Genomic DNA, 17094 nt, shown 5'->3' on the forward strand with positions numbered 1-17094 from the left:
CATGGCGTCACTATCACAGTCTCCAAAACTTGGCCACCATCAATAGTTAATTCACAAGGAACAAAACCCCAGGAGAACCAAACCCGGGCAACGTTACACTGAAAAATCCTGAGGGTGTAGCTTGAAGAAGTAAACAAATAAATAAGTGAGCGCAGCGCTTTAAATAAGCAATGATTTCTTTTGAAGATTTCCTGACTCTAAAGTCTTTTCACGGAGGCAAAAGAATGACTATGGTAATGCGTGCAGTCTCACAATGGAGGACAAGACAGCAAATGATGAATATTGACTGATTTCCAAGAGTTAAGCTGGAAAACGACTCTATTTTAGGCTCTCTATGATATCAGAGAGAAAACAAAGGGTTGGAGAGAAGTAAAAAAGTGTCCAGAATGAAAGAGTCTTCCTCTCTGCTGAGAAACACTGATTGCCCACTGTGCTTGAGAGCGAGAGACAATGGGAGCCAAAGTGTGTGTTCTGACTCTCTTTCCATTTAGTCTTTTCTCAAGGTTTTTTTTTTTACCTCATTCACATTGCCTTCAGTAATTTAAAGACCTCAAACATTCCGATAAACTACAGCATTTGTAAAAATATATTGTTTAGTAATCCTAACATGTTATTTTAAAGAGTCACGAAACACCAAAACACATATTTTTGAGCTGTTGACTGTGTGTCCCATGCTGCTATAAACGCTATTGGGACATATATATTTAACAAAAAAGTGAAAATTGGTTGTTTTTGCGTTATTTCAAGCAAATTAGTTCTTCCACTTTGAAACTAATTTTTGAAGTTCCGTCACGCTGATTAGATATTAGCGTGTCTTCCAGTGGGTAGACTGGCTGTCTGTACCTGGGAGTACCTTATGACATCTCTAAGTGTGCTGCATTCATTCATGAGAAAGACTTGGTTCAAACCTATCAGAGAGACGCCATGTTGTGTTGCCAAAACAAGTGGAAGAAAAACAAGAACAGTTTGGAGAGACTGGTCGTCAGTGTTGTGTTTATTAATGTGTGGCAACAAAGGTTTTGTTTTTATTTTCCCGCTATGAGAGCACAGCTGGACTCACGTGTGGATTACAGTGCACGCGACGTGTGACAAAAATATGTGTCTAAGGAAAATTTTTTTTACCCGAGAGCTTTTCACATCCGGAAAAGGGTGAAATCCGGATTTGCCGCTCGTCTCCTTTTAATAAAGATGCGGCTTCAGTTGGTGTTGATTGTCCTGTCTTTACAGATTTGGTAAGTGCGTGTGATCAGTGCCTTTTGTTTGTTCGTTCAGAAAGCAAAGTTAGTTTGTATCGTCAGCAGTACTCTTTCGGTGTTTAATGACAGACCTTAGTCAAAATGATTTAGTTACCAAGTTTACAGTACGTTAATATCACTACTATATTATGGACTGAACGATCCACTGTAAATGCTGCTCTCCGAGTGTAAACATCGCAATTAAACTATTATTGTCGTGTTGAATTTTCGCCGCACTTTGTGACAGTCTATACACACACTGCTTTCTGACGCAACCTACCCAGTGCATCTAAGTTACAGAGAAATGCTGAGGGTTTTTTTTTCTCTTATACGATGTGCAGTATCAAACATTCCACAGTCACTGTCTCCCCTGCGTCCAAATGTAAACTCCCATTTTTATCCAAATCCTTCCCTCTTTCCCTCCTCCGACACTCCCACCTAAACAGAGCTAGACACACCCACTTTCCTGACTTTTTCCAAACTAGAGGTGTGAAAACACCCTATTGAGACAGGGGAGGTTTCATGGCCCTTTAATAACATAAAAACAACTCTAAATGTCATTATATTTCTATTAAAAGTGGCTATACTATGGAAAATGTGGTCAAAACATGCTTTTGTAATGTGTGAACACTATCATTGTGGTGAATGTTTGAATTTAATTTAATATTGTATTATTTATTTATTATGTTTGTTTGATTTGTGGAAATTTTGATGTGTTTTTTTATGCTATTCCTACACTTCAAAAAATGCTTTTATGACTCTGTTTCTAGTCCAAATATCACCACAGCAGAATGAACCGCCAACTTATTCAGCATATGTTTTACATCGCAGATGCCCTTCCAGCTGCAACCAATCAGTGGGAAACACCCATACGCTCCCATTCACACACACATACCTGTATACTATGGCCAATTTAGCTTACCCAATTCACCTATACCACATGTTTTTGGACTTGTGGGTGAAACTGGAGCACCCGGAGGAAACCCACGTGAACACGGGGAGAACACGCAAACTCCACACAGAAATGCCAACTGAACCAGCTGAAGCTCGATCCAGCGACCTTCTTGCTCTGAGGCGATCAAGGTACCCACTGCACCACAGTGACACCAAATCTTTAAATCAAGAAGCATTTTCTAGAAAAGCAAATCATATTTTCTTGTTTGAAGAAATAGTATGTCAAAATTAAGTGAGTTTTTTCCTTAAAACAAGCTAAATTATCTGCCAGTGGTGTAAACAAAATAATCTTGGTTTTCCTTTTAACATATAATTCTTTTGCTTACCCCATTGGCAGATTTTTTTTTGTGCTTATTTTAAGGAAAAACTCATTTAATTTCGACATATTATTTCTTAAAACACAAGAATATTTTTTTCTTGTCTTGAAAATGCTTCTTGACGTAAGCATTTTTAAATATTTCAACTAGAGACAAGACAAAACATCTATATAAGAAAAGCATTTAAAAAAACAATAGTAATTTTACTAAGCAGTATCACACATAATAGTAATAGTAATAGTAATAGTAAAAAATATGTACAAAAGGAAGTTTGAGCTATATGTATCTGATGCAGTGCCACTGAAAATAACTTAAGAACAATAGATTCATAAAATACAAAAAATGGGTATAAGTACAACCCTCACAAATCATATTTTTAATAGGAGACTATACAATATTATATTTGTGCATATACATTAGATAGGTCAGAACTGAAGCCAAAATAACTCATGATAACGGTCCAAAAACTAGTACACCCAAATTTGTATGTTATAGAAAAATATTTAATACAAATTTAAAAAAGAGGAAAAATCAAGAGAAGCACAAAAAAAGGGAAATTTTGTTGAAATTTTGAAGGTTTAATTTGACCAAGATTTTACTTATTGTTTTCAAAGCACGGAATGGGCAAGCACCTTTTTATATCTGAACTTATTAACTTACATTCAACTCCTTGGTACCTTAGATCGTCAAATAAGGTTTTACTACAAATTCCTCGGTCATGACGTAAACTGAAAGGAGATAGAGACTTTGCAGCCATCAGACATCACGAGTGCTTCTTCTCTCTCTATTTTGAAGACCAGACTTTAGACACATTTTTATTCTTATAATCTTTATTGTGCATTGTTATTGTCATACTATTATTCTTATTATTACTTTTATTATTATTTTATCATTTTAGAATGTCTGTTATGGTTTTGTTCAGCACTTTGGTCAGTGCCAAACTGAAGTTAAATGTGCTTTATAAATACTTTACTAAAAATTTTTTGCCAATATTTTGCTTAAATTTAATGGTATTATCTTTCAATTTCTAAATATGTTTGGTGACTAAAATATAATTTTAATAAATATATCTGTTTAATAAATCTGTTTTGTTTAAATGTACCAATATAAATTGCCTATATTCACGGCCTATATTGCCTATAATCATTAATTTTCAATAATGATTTATATAAATCAAGTACATAAAGTAAATATTATTTCAACATTTGGAATGTATTTTTGCTTAACATCCTCAAACCTCCACTCCCACCCATCTTCATTGATTGATACATCAGCACGTCTCTTGTTTGCGGCTTTACAGCTTGTCTTACACTCAAAACACTCACTCTCATTCTCCCACCAGTCCTCAACAAACAGAACCTGAAACAGCTTTCCAAAAACAACTCTTATCTTCAGACGTCTCGCACTGATCTAAAACCCATCAGTTCTCCAAGCATCATGTGCGACAGTCTGTGGTCGATTCACATTACCACTGTAATATCAGAATTAATCAGGCAAAATAAATCTTGCAATGTATAATCAAAAAATGACATGCAGAAACAGGCTGAAGCTCAGAACGAAAAAAAAAAAAACCACCTTCATCAGTCAGACAGTGAGAGATGAGGAGACAAACTGTGATTGGATTCAGAGTTGCTGAGGCTCAGCAGTCGCTGCAGTAAATCTCAGAGAAGTGGAGAAATGGAGGAGCCGCAAAAAATGCCCTCCATTAGCAAAGCCAGACTTATTCATAGGCACCTTCAGGCTAAGAGATTTTTGCTTCTGAATTTTTTAAAAATGTACTGAGTCAAGCATATAGCACCTGTTGAAAAGTTGGACCAAAGATTCGATTCAGGTAAAATTTAAGAATATCACATTGCTTCTACAGATACTGACTGCATAAAGGGACAATGTGTGAGATGTTTTCATTAAAATATATTAAAAAAACACTAGAACAGTATTTTGTTGACATGTACTTATATTATCCCAAATGTTTCAAAGAGTGTTCAAATCTAGAGAAAGAAGCATTTTCATCTAGTGACACAGACTGTGTCTTATTTCGCCATGCTAATGACGTCAAACACCCACGATTTCTGATTGGGTTTTTATAGAAAATAGGAAAACACCAAAGATGCTTCAATAACTTGAGTGTTTTGTTAGACTACAGAAACTTAAAAAATATTTAGTATGATAATACAGCTGTGCTTGTTCTCCATGTGATCACGAATGGAAGAACAGAAAGCGCCACATTTGGAGTTCTGCATGCAGTCTGGCAGTAAAAAAAAAGACAATGATGAATTTCCTAACTAGAGGTGGATTCGTTTTATAAAACAACAGTAACATGCAAAATCATTATTATGAAAAAAGTCAAAAATACAGCATTTGTAGCTTACTACTGCTTACTAATATCTTATAATGATAAGTTGATGCTTAACAAATGGTGAATTAACTATTTGCTAATGCTTAATAAATGATTTATAGTTTGCAGTTATTATAAAGTATTACCAAAAACTACTCATTAAATGTAGCCTATAGCATTAACTGATCTACAGCTTCAGTGACTAGAAAAATTGTACACTTTGGACCAAACTTTTATTTCTTGATGATTTGATATTTTATAATATTAATTTATAATATAAAATATAACTTTATAATAATAAAACATAAAAGTTTGATGTTTCTATATGCAACAGAAATGTTAGCATCTAGTTGGGCAACACCCTAAAGCAATATTTTTATTTTTAATATAGGAAAAAAATGCTTTTTTATATTATGTTATGAATAAAATAGTGACGTTTGGTCTATGAGAGTGCTGCAGAAGCAGAGATTTATGGCTAAATGTAGAAAAAATAACATATTTTATGTAACATAAGAAAAATCTTAAAAGTATATATTGGATATGTTCTTTCTAGTGTAGGAAAATAACTCTTTTTGAAGAGCCAATGTTGTCTGTTCTGTATTGCTTAAAAAAGTAAAGGCAGAAAAGGGTACATAGAATCTACACTTTTATGTACAGAAACAAATGTATGCTTTTATTATTGATATATACTTTTGAATAAAGTCTCGAGGGCTCCATGTTCACTGTGTTTTTTTTTTTTTCTATGCAAGTCAGTCATTTTATCTAAACCTCATGCTAACACAGACACACACATTAGACTTTCTAAGTTCCACAAGCTTACACACCTTGGCAGCCGTGGCCTAATGACCATGTGCCAACAGCACTCGGAAACACTCGGCTGAGGTGTTATTGTAGGCTGTTTGTGTGTGAACGTGAGCGTGTTTTTGTTAAAAGCGCCGTATGGTGAGGTGTTGAGCTTGGCTTTATCCTCTTAAATATGTTGTATCGATCTCACCTTCTCCGTGTCTAACATCTGGTACTGCCGTCTTTAAGTATGTGTGGGTTTGTGTGTATATTAGTCTGTTGCTAGTGTCTAAATGGGAATCGTTATTCATTAACTGTGTACATAACACTTTAATCAAGTTTTGCGTACACAAATAGTGGCCATAATTGAACGTACCAGACATGCCACTATGTACAGCACAGTATATATACACTATACAGAAGTGGACAAAACTGTTGGTACCCTTCTATTAAAGAAAAAAATAATAATACAGCAGCCAATGATGGCCACAGCCATATCAGCCGAGGTCCTAACTCTCTGTGCTCATAAAAAAATCCCATGGCACTTCTTGTAAAGAGTATTCAAGAGTTCACACTTAGCTGATGATTGATAATAAAGCGTGTTTGGCATGCTGTCCTGGGAGAGAGCCCTGTGCTCAGAAGATCCTTGAGCCTGGAGCTCTCTCTTGTTTCATCAGCAGAGAGGAGAGTCTAAGCTCAGGTGGGTTTTGAAAGCTCCTTTGAATTTGTTTGTTCTGCCTATTCCTTGTTTATTAGGGGTTGCCACGGTGAAATGAACCACCAACTATATCAACATGTGTTTATGCGGTGAATGCCCAGTACTAAAACCCTCATATACTGTGCCATTTTGGTATATTCAATTCTCTTATACTGCATGTCTTTGGACTGTGGGAGGAAACAAGAGCACCTGAGGGAAACCATAACAAGCACGGGGAAAACATTTAAACTCCAGCCAGGACTCGAATCAGTGACCTTGTTGCTGTGAGGTAACAGTGCTAACCATTGAGCTGCCGTGCTGCCCTATCCTGGATTAATCTAGGAAAGAGGGAGGGTGGGTTCCTTACCTTAGTCATCTTCAATATGAAGATGACTAAGGTAAGGAAATCTGTTTTTTTATGTACGTTTGGAATCATCTGATTGGTAAATCATATTATAGGGACCAGCCGTGGTCAATCATACGCACATGATCCTCTCGAAATTAATTTATAAATAAACTTCATGTGGTGTAACTCTTGTGTCCTGGACAAATTCCCTCCATTTTCCTCCAATCATCCACATCCCCCGAATTGGCAGTATCATTATTTCTCCACTCCACCTATAACTGGTGTGTGGTGAGCGCACTGACACACTTGTCCTGTGGCATCGGTTTCACACTGGTTGTGGTGTGGAGACACCCCCCTCATGATTGTGAAGCACTTTGGGTCATACACAATAAAAGTGCTATATAAATATACACTGAATACAATACAATTAAATAACTCGAAACTGAAAAAAGCAATTATGAATCAAATTTGACTGAAAAAACTAATAAAAATGAGATATTGGTTTAGAACTGTGGTTCAAACAAGCATTTAAAAGGCCAACTAAAATTTGTTCATGTCTGTAAATAAAGTGAATAAGGATGAAGGCATTATTCAAATTATTATGATTAATAATGTGTTGAAATCTTTCACTTTTAAACAGCAATTGGGATATATTTTTACTTCAATAAATAATTTTGGCTTTAACACGCACAAACACACATGCATGCACACAAATATAATACATAAAAATAAAGAAGTAAATACATAAATAAATAGCAACAAAGAATTAAATCATGTTTCATCTACATTTTATTTAATTATACAATGATTAACTTCTATTTCTTTTTCAGAAAGAAGTTATTTTGATATTTGGAAGATTTTTTATATTATGTTGGTATTAAAGTTTCAGATGACTTTCATTGTTTTTTTATACAGTAATGGAAGAAAATGTGCTAGCAAAACTGTTTGACTATGGACATTATAAAAATGTTTTATTAATATATGTTTTACATACATGTTTTTTGTAATTAAGGTGAAAAAAACATTAAACACTTTTCATTGCTGTGTTGGCTTTCAAATCAAAGAAAAAACAGGACACTAACATCTATGTTTCTTCATGATACTGATCTTACCTTCCACCGGTTTTCCCTCTTCATCAGCCTGGCCTTTCTGCATCTTCTTCTTTCCTGGGCTTTGCTCTTTCTCCTCGCCTTGACAGAACGAGACAGATTAACATATTAACGGATCAAAAAAACAATACTAATCCAATAACATTGTCCTTTCCGACTCGAAAAGATCCATTCATAATTCATCCAGTTCAGAATTACTGTCCCTTTATTTCCTCATTCAGATCCGGCAGCCGGTGAGATTACAGTTATCATTTTTAATAATGGGGCTCTGAGACAAATTTGAAGCCCTGCCCTCAAGAGTGAGGGGAGGACAGACTCATCTGAGGAGAGCAATCGATCACGGAAATGGCAAAAGGAGAGAGCGGGCCTTGATGATGCTCATCTGTTGCTTATGCACGTGCGCGCGCACACACACAAACACATACACACACCATTTACTATCTGCCAGGTGCTTAAGATGACTGGATCTCTTGATTAAAAAAATGAAAGCTGCTTCTTCTGCCCTTTCGTACTGCTTTAAATGGCTGACAGCTCTTTGACAGCATACGCAATTGAGAAAACACTATGCGTAGTTTTGTTTTCAGTTTTAAGATGTCTGTGTTTAACAAGGCTGTGTGGTCACAGCTGGCAAGTACATATTAAGACACCAGGGCTTTGGATGTTTGAGTTTAAAAAAATTTTAAACAGTACACACAATGCCATATTTGAAAACCTGTAATGGCTCTTCTAAGTGGATTTTCAAGACAAATTGAGAAATTCTTCAGCATGATTGAGTCACGATTGCAGACTATTGAGAGATCTTTAAAATACTTATTTCAACTAGCATATATGTGAAATAGTCACCAAATAACCAGAACAAGTTTGTTTCTTTCAATTATTTTACAAATCATGAAGGAAATAAACAATGTCCCACCTTTAATAGTTGAGTATATTTACAGTATAAATGTTTACATAGTGAACTATGAGGGGGAAAATTTGCACATAAATAATTACATGGAAAGTAAAATAATTATTTATTTTATTTTATTCAAAATGTAGGTGTTAAATTAATCAAGGTTTCGATTTTAGGTCAAAAGGTAATTTTAGGTCTGGGGTGTCCAAACTTGGTCGTGGAGGGATGGTGTCCTGCATGGTTTAGCTCCAACTTCCTTCAACACATCTCCCTGGAAGTTTCTAGTACACCTAGAAAGAGCTTGTTTAGCCAGTTCAGGTGTGTTTAATTGGGGTTGGAACTAAAATATGCAGGACACCGGCCCTCCAGGACTGAGTTTGGACACCCCTGTTATAGATCATTTTATTGTCCGGCCTTAATATATAGTACACTAAATCTAAATCAATACAAAATGTTTTTGAGATGATAAAGTTGGCTTTCACATCTTTGATGAAATAAACAGTGTTTCAAACTATTGAATCCATTATTAATGCTGCTGATTATCACAAAAGCAATTACATAAAATTATTTATTATTTACAATAAGGTTGTATTACTTAATGTTGGTCAATGGATTTACTAACACAAACAAACAATGAACAATACATTTCTTAAAGTATTTGTTTATGTTATTTAACAATAGGTAATGAAAATACAGTTGTTCATTGTAAGTTCATGTTAATGGGCTATATGCACAGCTAGGGCCCTATCATACACCCAACACAATAAGGCGCAAGACATGTTTGCCCCAACTTGATGCTATTTTCAGACCAGCGCAACCTTAATTTTATAATTTTCTGCCACGTTGTTTAAATAGCAAATACATTTGAGCCATGTTGTGGACTCAAGGGTGTTCCGGTCGAGAAAAGAGGTGTGTTAAGGCGCTTTGTTGGGCACATTGCTATTTTGAGAAACTAAAATAGACTGTGCAATAGACAAGCTGAAAGCAGGTCTAAAGTCCAGCACAGAGCTCGGTAGTTGTGCACTTTAAAAGCGTACACATTGCGTACACACGCAGGATGTCCAGCAATACACAGATATCTTTACAAATGAAAAAATTAAAGGAATAAAATACTACAAAAATTATTACTTTCTACATAAATATAAAAACCACTGCCTCCATTTCCGGGGGCTTTTTTCAGTTTATTCATGACAATCTGCATTAGTATAATGTTATTATTATTAGCAGTATTATTTATTATATGCATATTTATATTTGTTTTAGTAAAAACAAGCTCAGATTTGTCTACATGTCAGGTTTTGGATCACATGGGGCATAGCAGTGTATTTGAATATAAAGTGTGGTTTTTTGACCACACTTCATTATTATTGTTCATTTATTCATTTGCTGGAAATTAGAACAAAATTTAGAAATAGTTTTGAAACAAACCTTTGCACTAAACAAACTAACTTAATCATGTAGGCTAATGGATGTCTTTAGTGGAGTGTGAAAAACACTGTTTCCTTATTCACGTAAGAGAGAACGAAAAAGTGAAAGTAAAGAGGCCGAATGGAGGAGGCTCTTTATCCTTGCTGCAGATGGGTGTGTTTAACTGTTTTCTCGCTAGTGAAGCGTTCAGATTTTCCCCTACAAAGTCCACCATGTAAACAGCAAATGCGCCATGGAGCGACGCAACTGACTCTTAAAAGGAATGGGAGATGAGACTGATTGGTTTATTCTCAAAATACACCCATAACTCATTAAGAGAAATAAACACAACCCTGTTAGACCATGCGCCGTGGTGGAGAGCATATTTTACCGTCCTTAAAATAGCAAAAGTGGATTCAGACATGCTTTTAATGCTTTTGCGCCCTGCGCTTTAGACTTTGCACCTAGATCTTTAAAATAGAGCCCCTAGTGTTTTTCAGCCAACAGTAAACTTCCGGTGAAAGGTTAATGTGACTATTTTTTATTTCATAAGGTTCCTTTTACAGCATCGATATCCTAATGTAATTAAAATACAATCAGTTAAATAAACTTAAGCATTTATTTAGTTGTTCAAGCATAAAATAAGATGATAGATTGTGTAAACTCTACATGGCAGGGAAAAAATTTAACGGAGTGCTTCTTGTCCGGTCTGAGACTTTATATATTATATCTATCAGGTAATGATGATCACTTATTTTGAAAGAAAACAGATTTTAAATGTGATGATTTTGTAATGGAAAGACAGCTCACTGGAAGCCATTGGGCTGGCTGCCTGAAAATTAAAAGTCTGTGTGCATATACCCAATTCACGGTAGATAAATATTGAACTATGATTAATAAATGCTGTACAAGTATTGTTCGTAATTACTTCATGTCAGTAAATTCATTAATTAATAAAACCTTATTGTAAAGTGTGACCTATTATTTCACAAAAAGTAATAATATACATAATAACTTGGTTATAAGTCAGAAATTTACAACAAAGAAGTTGTACATATCTAAACACAGAAAACATGAACCAACTAACCAACCAACTAAAAAAAAAGATTAAACATTTTTTTAAAAGGTCACTACTATATACCAAGGGCACAAGATTTAAGTCTACATCAGTTTAAGATGCATAACATCAGCAGAATCAATAATCAGTCAATTAGAAATTCACTGATAGGCTTTTTGAATTAATGAATTAACAACTTCTCAGCCTTCCTTTGATCAGTGCTGATACAGTTATCGAGTCACATATCCCAGAAAACTTTCTGCATGTAATTAAACTTTCAGTGAATGTAAAGCAATTTTACTCATAACTATCTATAAATAATCACTGGCCTTATCTGTGAGAGGAACAACCAGACTCACAAAATAAAAACCTCAGGCAATCTAGCAGAAGAGGAAAAAAGCTACACTGTTGATGCAATAATTAAAATGCAGAATTATCAGATTACACTTGCCATGCAAATAATTATATACAGAAGCAGATACGGTTGGATAATATGATAAAATATTCAAATCGTCCTTAAGTTTTCATTGTTTTATAAGTGTTTTTTTTGTCTGTCTTCTGAGCCCTTTTCTGTAATCTGTCTGTGCTGATGTTTCTTTTATCTCCAGTCAGGAAAACAGTGTGTGAATGATGTGTAATCTTACCAAGGACTTGCGGGTCGCCTCCCTTGTCTTTCTTCAGCTCCTGTTCATCTTTCTTCTTGGCCGCTGGACTCCCTTCAACTAAAAACAACCCAAAACACACACATAAATAACATGCATCTGGGAAATGTGTCAATATCAGCTGAAAGGAGCAGAAAACATGACATGGCACAAAACAAATGCGATATATCACACTTTGAACAATATCACAGAGAATATTGAGTAGCGAAATAATTATCACACAAACTCGCTTTTTATTTTAACATCTGAATGGCATTTTTAGAGCGGGAAACTGAACAAATATGGAAATGCAATGCAAATGTTCAGTCTTTCACCCTTTCTCATGGAATTTGCTGTAGGCGTTTAATTGATCAGGGACGGCTGGTAAAACCACAGCATCTGGGAGATGGAGAGCCTTTCTTTGGTGCTCTACTGGATGCAGCAGATGTTCTTCTCTCTTGTTTGCTCTGTGTGTGTGTGTGTGTGTGTGGGTGGGTGTTGCAGGTTTGTATGTATGGCTGAAGTCTCCGATTAGTCATGTCTGTTCAGGTGCACTCATGGTATAAATGTGAGTGAATGATCTGTGTGTCAGAATGAGGATTAGGGCTTACATTTGTTGTGGTGTGTTTCATGGGTTGTTATGGGAAATTAAAGTGGTTTGGGTAAATTGTTGAAACTTGTTATATTTAAAGATTGTAAAATTACAGCAATTTGGAAATATTGATTTGATTTGAAACTGGCTTGAATTGAATTTGCTCATCCTTTAGTGCGGGGGTGACAAACTCAGTTCCTGGAGGGCCACAGCCCTGCACAGTTTAGTTTTAACCCTGCTTCAACACACTTACCTGTAGGTTTAAATCAAGCCTGAAGGAATCAATTAGTTTGATCAAGTGTGTTAAATTAGGGTTAAATATTAACTGTGCAGAGCTGCCGCCCTCCAGGAACTGAGTTTGACACATGCGCTTTAGTGCATTTTACGCAAGTTAACTGTTTTGTATTATTTACTTGGGTTTTAGTGGACAATAGTGATTGTCAAGTGGCCGCAGTTTTAATTTATATTTAACAAACAGAAATACCTTATTTTTGGAAGTGCAATAAACACTAAAGCAATAAGCAATAAGAGAGACTGTTAGTGATTCTACCATAATGAAAAGTGTAGTGAAACACACAATAATGACATTTTATGGATTCACGTTATTTTTTGTTCAGTGAATTTTTTTTCTTAATAAATAAATAAATAATAAAACTTCTTATGAAATAAAACTCTGTATAAATGCATAACATTATTTTTATGTTTTTGAAAAAAAGACTTTAAAGTTCAAAGCTGCATTTTTTAAAATGAAAAATACATAAATATTCAGAAATTATTATATCAATTTTATCAATTTGATAATATGGATATGCATTGATCCAATTTGAGCAATATATATATATATATATATATATATATATATATATATATATATATATATATATATATATATATATATATATATATATATATATATATAGTTGAAGTCAGAATTATTGAATTATTAGCCCTGTTTATTTTTTCCTCCAATTTCTGTTTAACAGAGAGAAGATTTTTTTCAACACATTTATAAACTTAATAGTTTTAATAACTCATTTCTAATCACTAATTTATTTTATCTTTGCCAAGATGACAGTAAGTAATATGTTACTAGATATTTTTCAAGACACTAGAGCATTTCAGCTTAAAGTGACAAAAATAATTTAACAAATGAGATGATATACAAATAAACATAAGGTAAATTTTAGAGTTGTGCATTTTTTATATATCTCTTCAGTGTCCTAAATGCTTTATGAGGGTTACACAAACAACACAGACTCACACACAACCCGTTTTATATACATTTAAACACTTGAAAGACAGAAAGAAACTAAATGTTAAACCTCAAGGCGTCTTGAGCTTAGCATTTCCCATAAGTTATACTAATAAGTACACCAAACCTGATGTCTGAGCTAGCAAATCACCATACTCACTACAAACCGGCTATAACGCTTGCAATAATACTGAACAACTGTATATACCATGAAATGAAGTATGGCTGAACGAGTGCTCAGATGAACATGATGAGTTCTAAATGATGGCTTTAATGGAGAGGAAACAGGCGACCCATTGCTTAAGACTGAATGATATTAAGCCTCCACTTTGGGGTGAACTGGAGCAGCTGTTTCAGCCTAATGCCTTTAATTTGTGTTTGGGTCTCTCTCTCTCTCTCTCTCTCTCCCTCTCGCTCTTAAAAGGGATGGAGAGTCCGAGTATCCATCTGTGCAGTTCCAGCTAACACCTGTGTCTGCTCTGGAGTGGGATACAAGGCCGCAAAAGACATCAATTTTGCCCCTCGCCCACACACACATACACACCGCATCAGATGAAAGACACAAAAACAGGATTTAATGCACACTGACTCCATCTGCGTGGAGAGCGTTTGAAGTCGCAGTTCACAGGGACACAGACATGCGTTCACATAATCAATGGAGGAGTGGGAAGCGTGTGTGGCTGTTTGTGTGAGGCTCATATCGCACCACCTGGGCAATATGGAGCCCTGGAGGCCTCCGTCCTTCACTTACTGAAAGCCAGACTCGTTCGGGGTTCTGCAGGAAAGTAAGACTAATATCAGCCACACACACACACACAAACTGGTAACTTCCACCCTAATAACCAGCCACTTGAGGACTGTTGATCTTACTGCAACTATAGCTTGCTCACTTAGGGAGAGATAATTTTTTAAGTTGAAATATTTCTGCGATTTGGGAAAGCAGATTTAGTATTTTAAAGGCAGAATGTAAGGATTGTTTTATCCCACACTGTCAGGTTTTATTTAAATGTGAACATGTTTTTAGCTTATTTTAAACCACAAGTAGGAAAGAGCTGTTGCATACAGTACAGTATATAAGGAATAACTGATGACAGGTCTTTGAATTACTAGAAAATGCATTGTTATAATATTTATTTCATGAAATAACTAAAATCATTCAGCGTACTGAATATATTCATATATTCAGCGTATATATGTATATACCTACTTTACCCATGAGTACTTAGAATATCCATCAGCCAATCAGAATCAAGGAGTGTGTGTATGTTGTAAAGTGTGCTTGGATTGATTAAATTAACAGTTGCATGTGCCAGAACTTTCTTCAGTTTAAAAGAAAACTAAAGTCATTGCATTTCTGAACAAAGATGAGGGTCTCAAGGTGAATGGATACCTTGGCTCTAGTGGTCAAACAACAAAAAAATAAGGTCAAGAAACTAAATTAGCATGCTATCATCTTAAAAACATTGCGAGAATTTGAGGATTTGTTTCCAGTTAGGATTTTTTATTATAATGTGTTAAAAAGTGTCATGTTAGGGGTGTGTCCACAGTTCGATAGAAACCTATGTTTAGAATTCTAAAACGCATGCTAGTTAAGATCACAGGGAGCTTCTGGGATCGCGAGAAATGCAAACGGCTGAAGTATAAGGTAGACTCAATGAGAAGTACACATGTTTGCAAACCTACCTAAAGATACAACCAATAATTCCGATTAGAGCGATAATGTGGAGAATATTGATCTTGTGTTGAGCCCAATGAGCCTTGCATCTAAAAATAGAGCTAGGGTGTTCCTTTAGTGATATCGCTTCGACTCACGCTGAAAATGGCGGACTAGAATCAACAAACTGAGGATATGATGACGCGCCTGTCAATCAATATTGGTGGGCGGGGGGACCGCTCTCCTACGCAAAGTTGCAGTCGGTTTGAAAACCGCTCCAATTGGTCCACTGTTTTTTATGTTGTTAAATTGAAAAAAAAAGCACTGGGTGTGCTTATATCACCCTAATATGACAGTCTATACACCATACATGCACATATGTCTGTCCAAACAGCTTGAAAAGTAGATTTTTTACCATAGGTGCCCTTTAAAGTATTATTACTTGTCTATAAATCACTGAATGGCATAGGACCTCAATGCATTACAGATATGCTCACTGCATAAAAACGAAACAGATCACACAGATCTTAATGATCAAATAATCTAGAAATTCCAAGGGTTATCCTCAAAGCAGGATGAATCCACCTTCAGCTATGAATGCGCCCCCTGCTGCTGGAATCAGCTTCCAGAAATAATCAGATGTGCTCCAACAGTAGGCACATTCAAATCAAGACTGAAAACACATCTGTTTAGTTGTGCCTTTACTGAATGAAGATCCAACACAATCTCACAGCAATTTGTAATTTTTTGATTTAGTAGTAATTCCTATGAATTTGTATGATCTCATTCATACAATTTAGTATGATTTGCTTATCCCCCAATGACGGTTGGTGCGGGTTTGGGTGCCATGCCTCCTTTTTAAAATCGTACATTTTCCTACAACTAAACTCATATGAATTCGTACAAATTAGCCACTAAACTGACAAAACGCCAAATAGTTATGTTTCTTCATGAGATCAGGCTTGAAGATCCTAGTTTAGTTTGGATATGTTGGTGTTCTATTTCAGTGTAAATGGACTGAAAAGCAAACTACTGAAAATGGAGGCATGGGTCTCCACAATCACACTTTGACTGGCACTACTGGGACTATTGTATATCATTGCCTGATTCATCAAGCTCCTCTTATTTGACCATTTGACAACAGGTAGATGGTAAGTATGGATGGCAGCAAAGTCCCAGTGGTAAAGTCTTATCGTAAATGGTCACGTATCATGTGTTTTTTGCTGTATTGTGTGGACGGAGAAAGTTTTTATGAAATAAAGTAAAAATGGCAATACGGATGAGGGGCTTATTCAATTCTAAAACATTGTTTGAAAACTAAAATGCTTTAATGTAATATAATTTTACATTTTAATGTAATGTAATTTGTTTAAAACTATATATTTTCAGTTTCTGAAAACTATGTCAATAACCTCTTGAGCCAAAGTTACAAAATTGTGCTTACAGACTTCCACTGAATCACAAAAAACTTTGAGCAAATGTTTGCAGCAGATAGACTGGAGATGTTACCTCTAGGGTCTCCCTTTTCAGGCGTTTTGTTCTCCTGGACCAGGGTCTCGGCTTGGGAGCTGTCAGCTTTAAAAATACAAACAGAAAAACCATTAAACTTCTCATGAAATATCTGGAGCCAAGAGACCCACATGCACCTTCCAGAGACGCAAGCATGGATGCCAATGCAGAGAAAACAATATGGGTGTCATTCATTTTCAGGATAAATTGTTTATTTTGCCAAGCTTGGCTTGCTTTTCCTGCTGAAATGAAATGTTTTCAGCCAGGGTGTGAATTTTACTTCTCCAGTTGTCTATGGGAAAACTGAAGATTCA

General features: G+C 35.4%; 1 protein-coding gene across 2 annotated transcripts in view; it reads right to left on the reverse strand.

The window, feature by feature from the left end:
* macrod2 (mono-ADP ribosylhydrolase 2) overlaps positions 1-17094 on the reverse strand; it is an 865478-nt gene that overhangs the window by 31601 nt on the left and 816783 nt on the right. For both annotated transcript variants that reach the window (XM_056470919.1, XM_056470918.1), the window contains 3 exons: positions 16781-16846; positions 11777-11854; positions 7780-7857 (listed from right to left, as the gene is read on the reverse strand). In XM_056470919.1, coding sequence (XP_056326894.1) covers positions 7780-7857; positions 11777-11854; positions 16781-16846 — 222 coding nt within the window. The remainder of the gene's footprint in view (positions 1-7779; positions 7858-11776; positions 11855-16780; positions 16847-17094) is intronic.

The sequence above is a fragment of the Danio aesculapii genome, chromosome 13, assembly GCF_903798145.1.
Source record: "Danio aesculapii chromosome 13, fDanAes4.1, whole genome shotgun sequence".
In the NCBI taxonomy this organism is placed as follows: domain Eukaryota; kingdom Metazoa; phylum Chordata; class Actinopteri; order Cypriniformes; family Danionidae; genus Danio; species Danio aesculapii.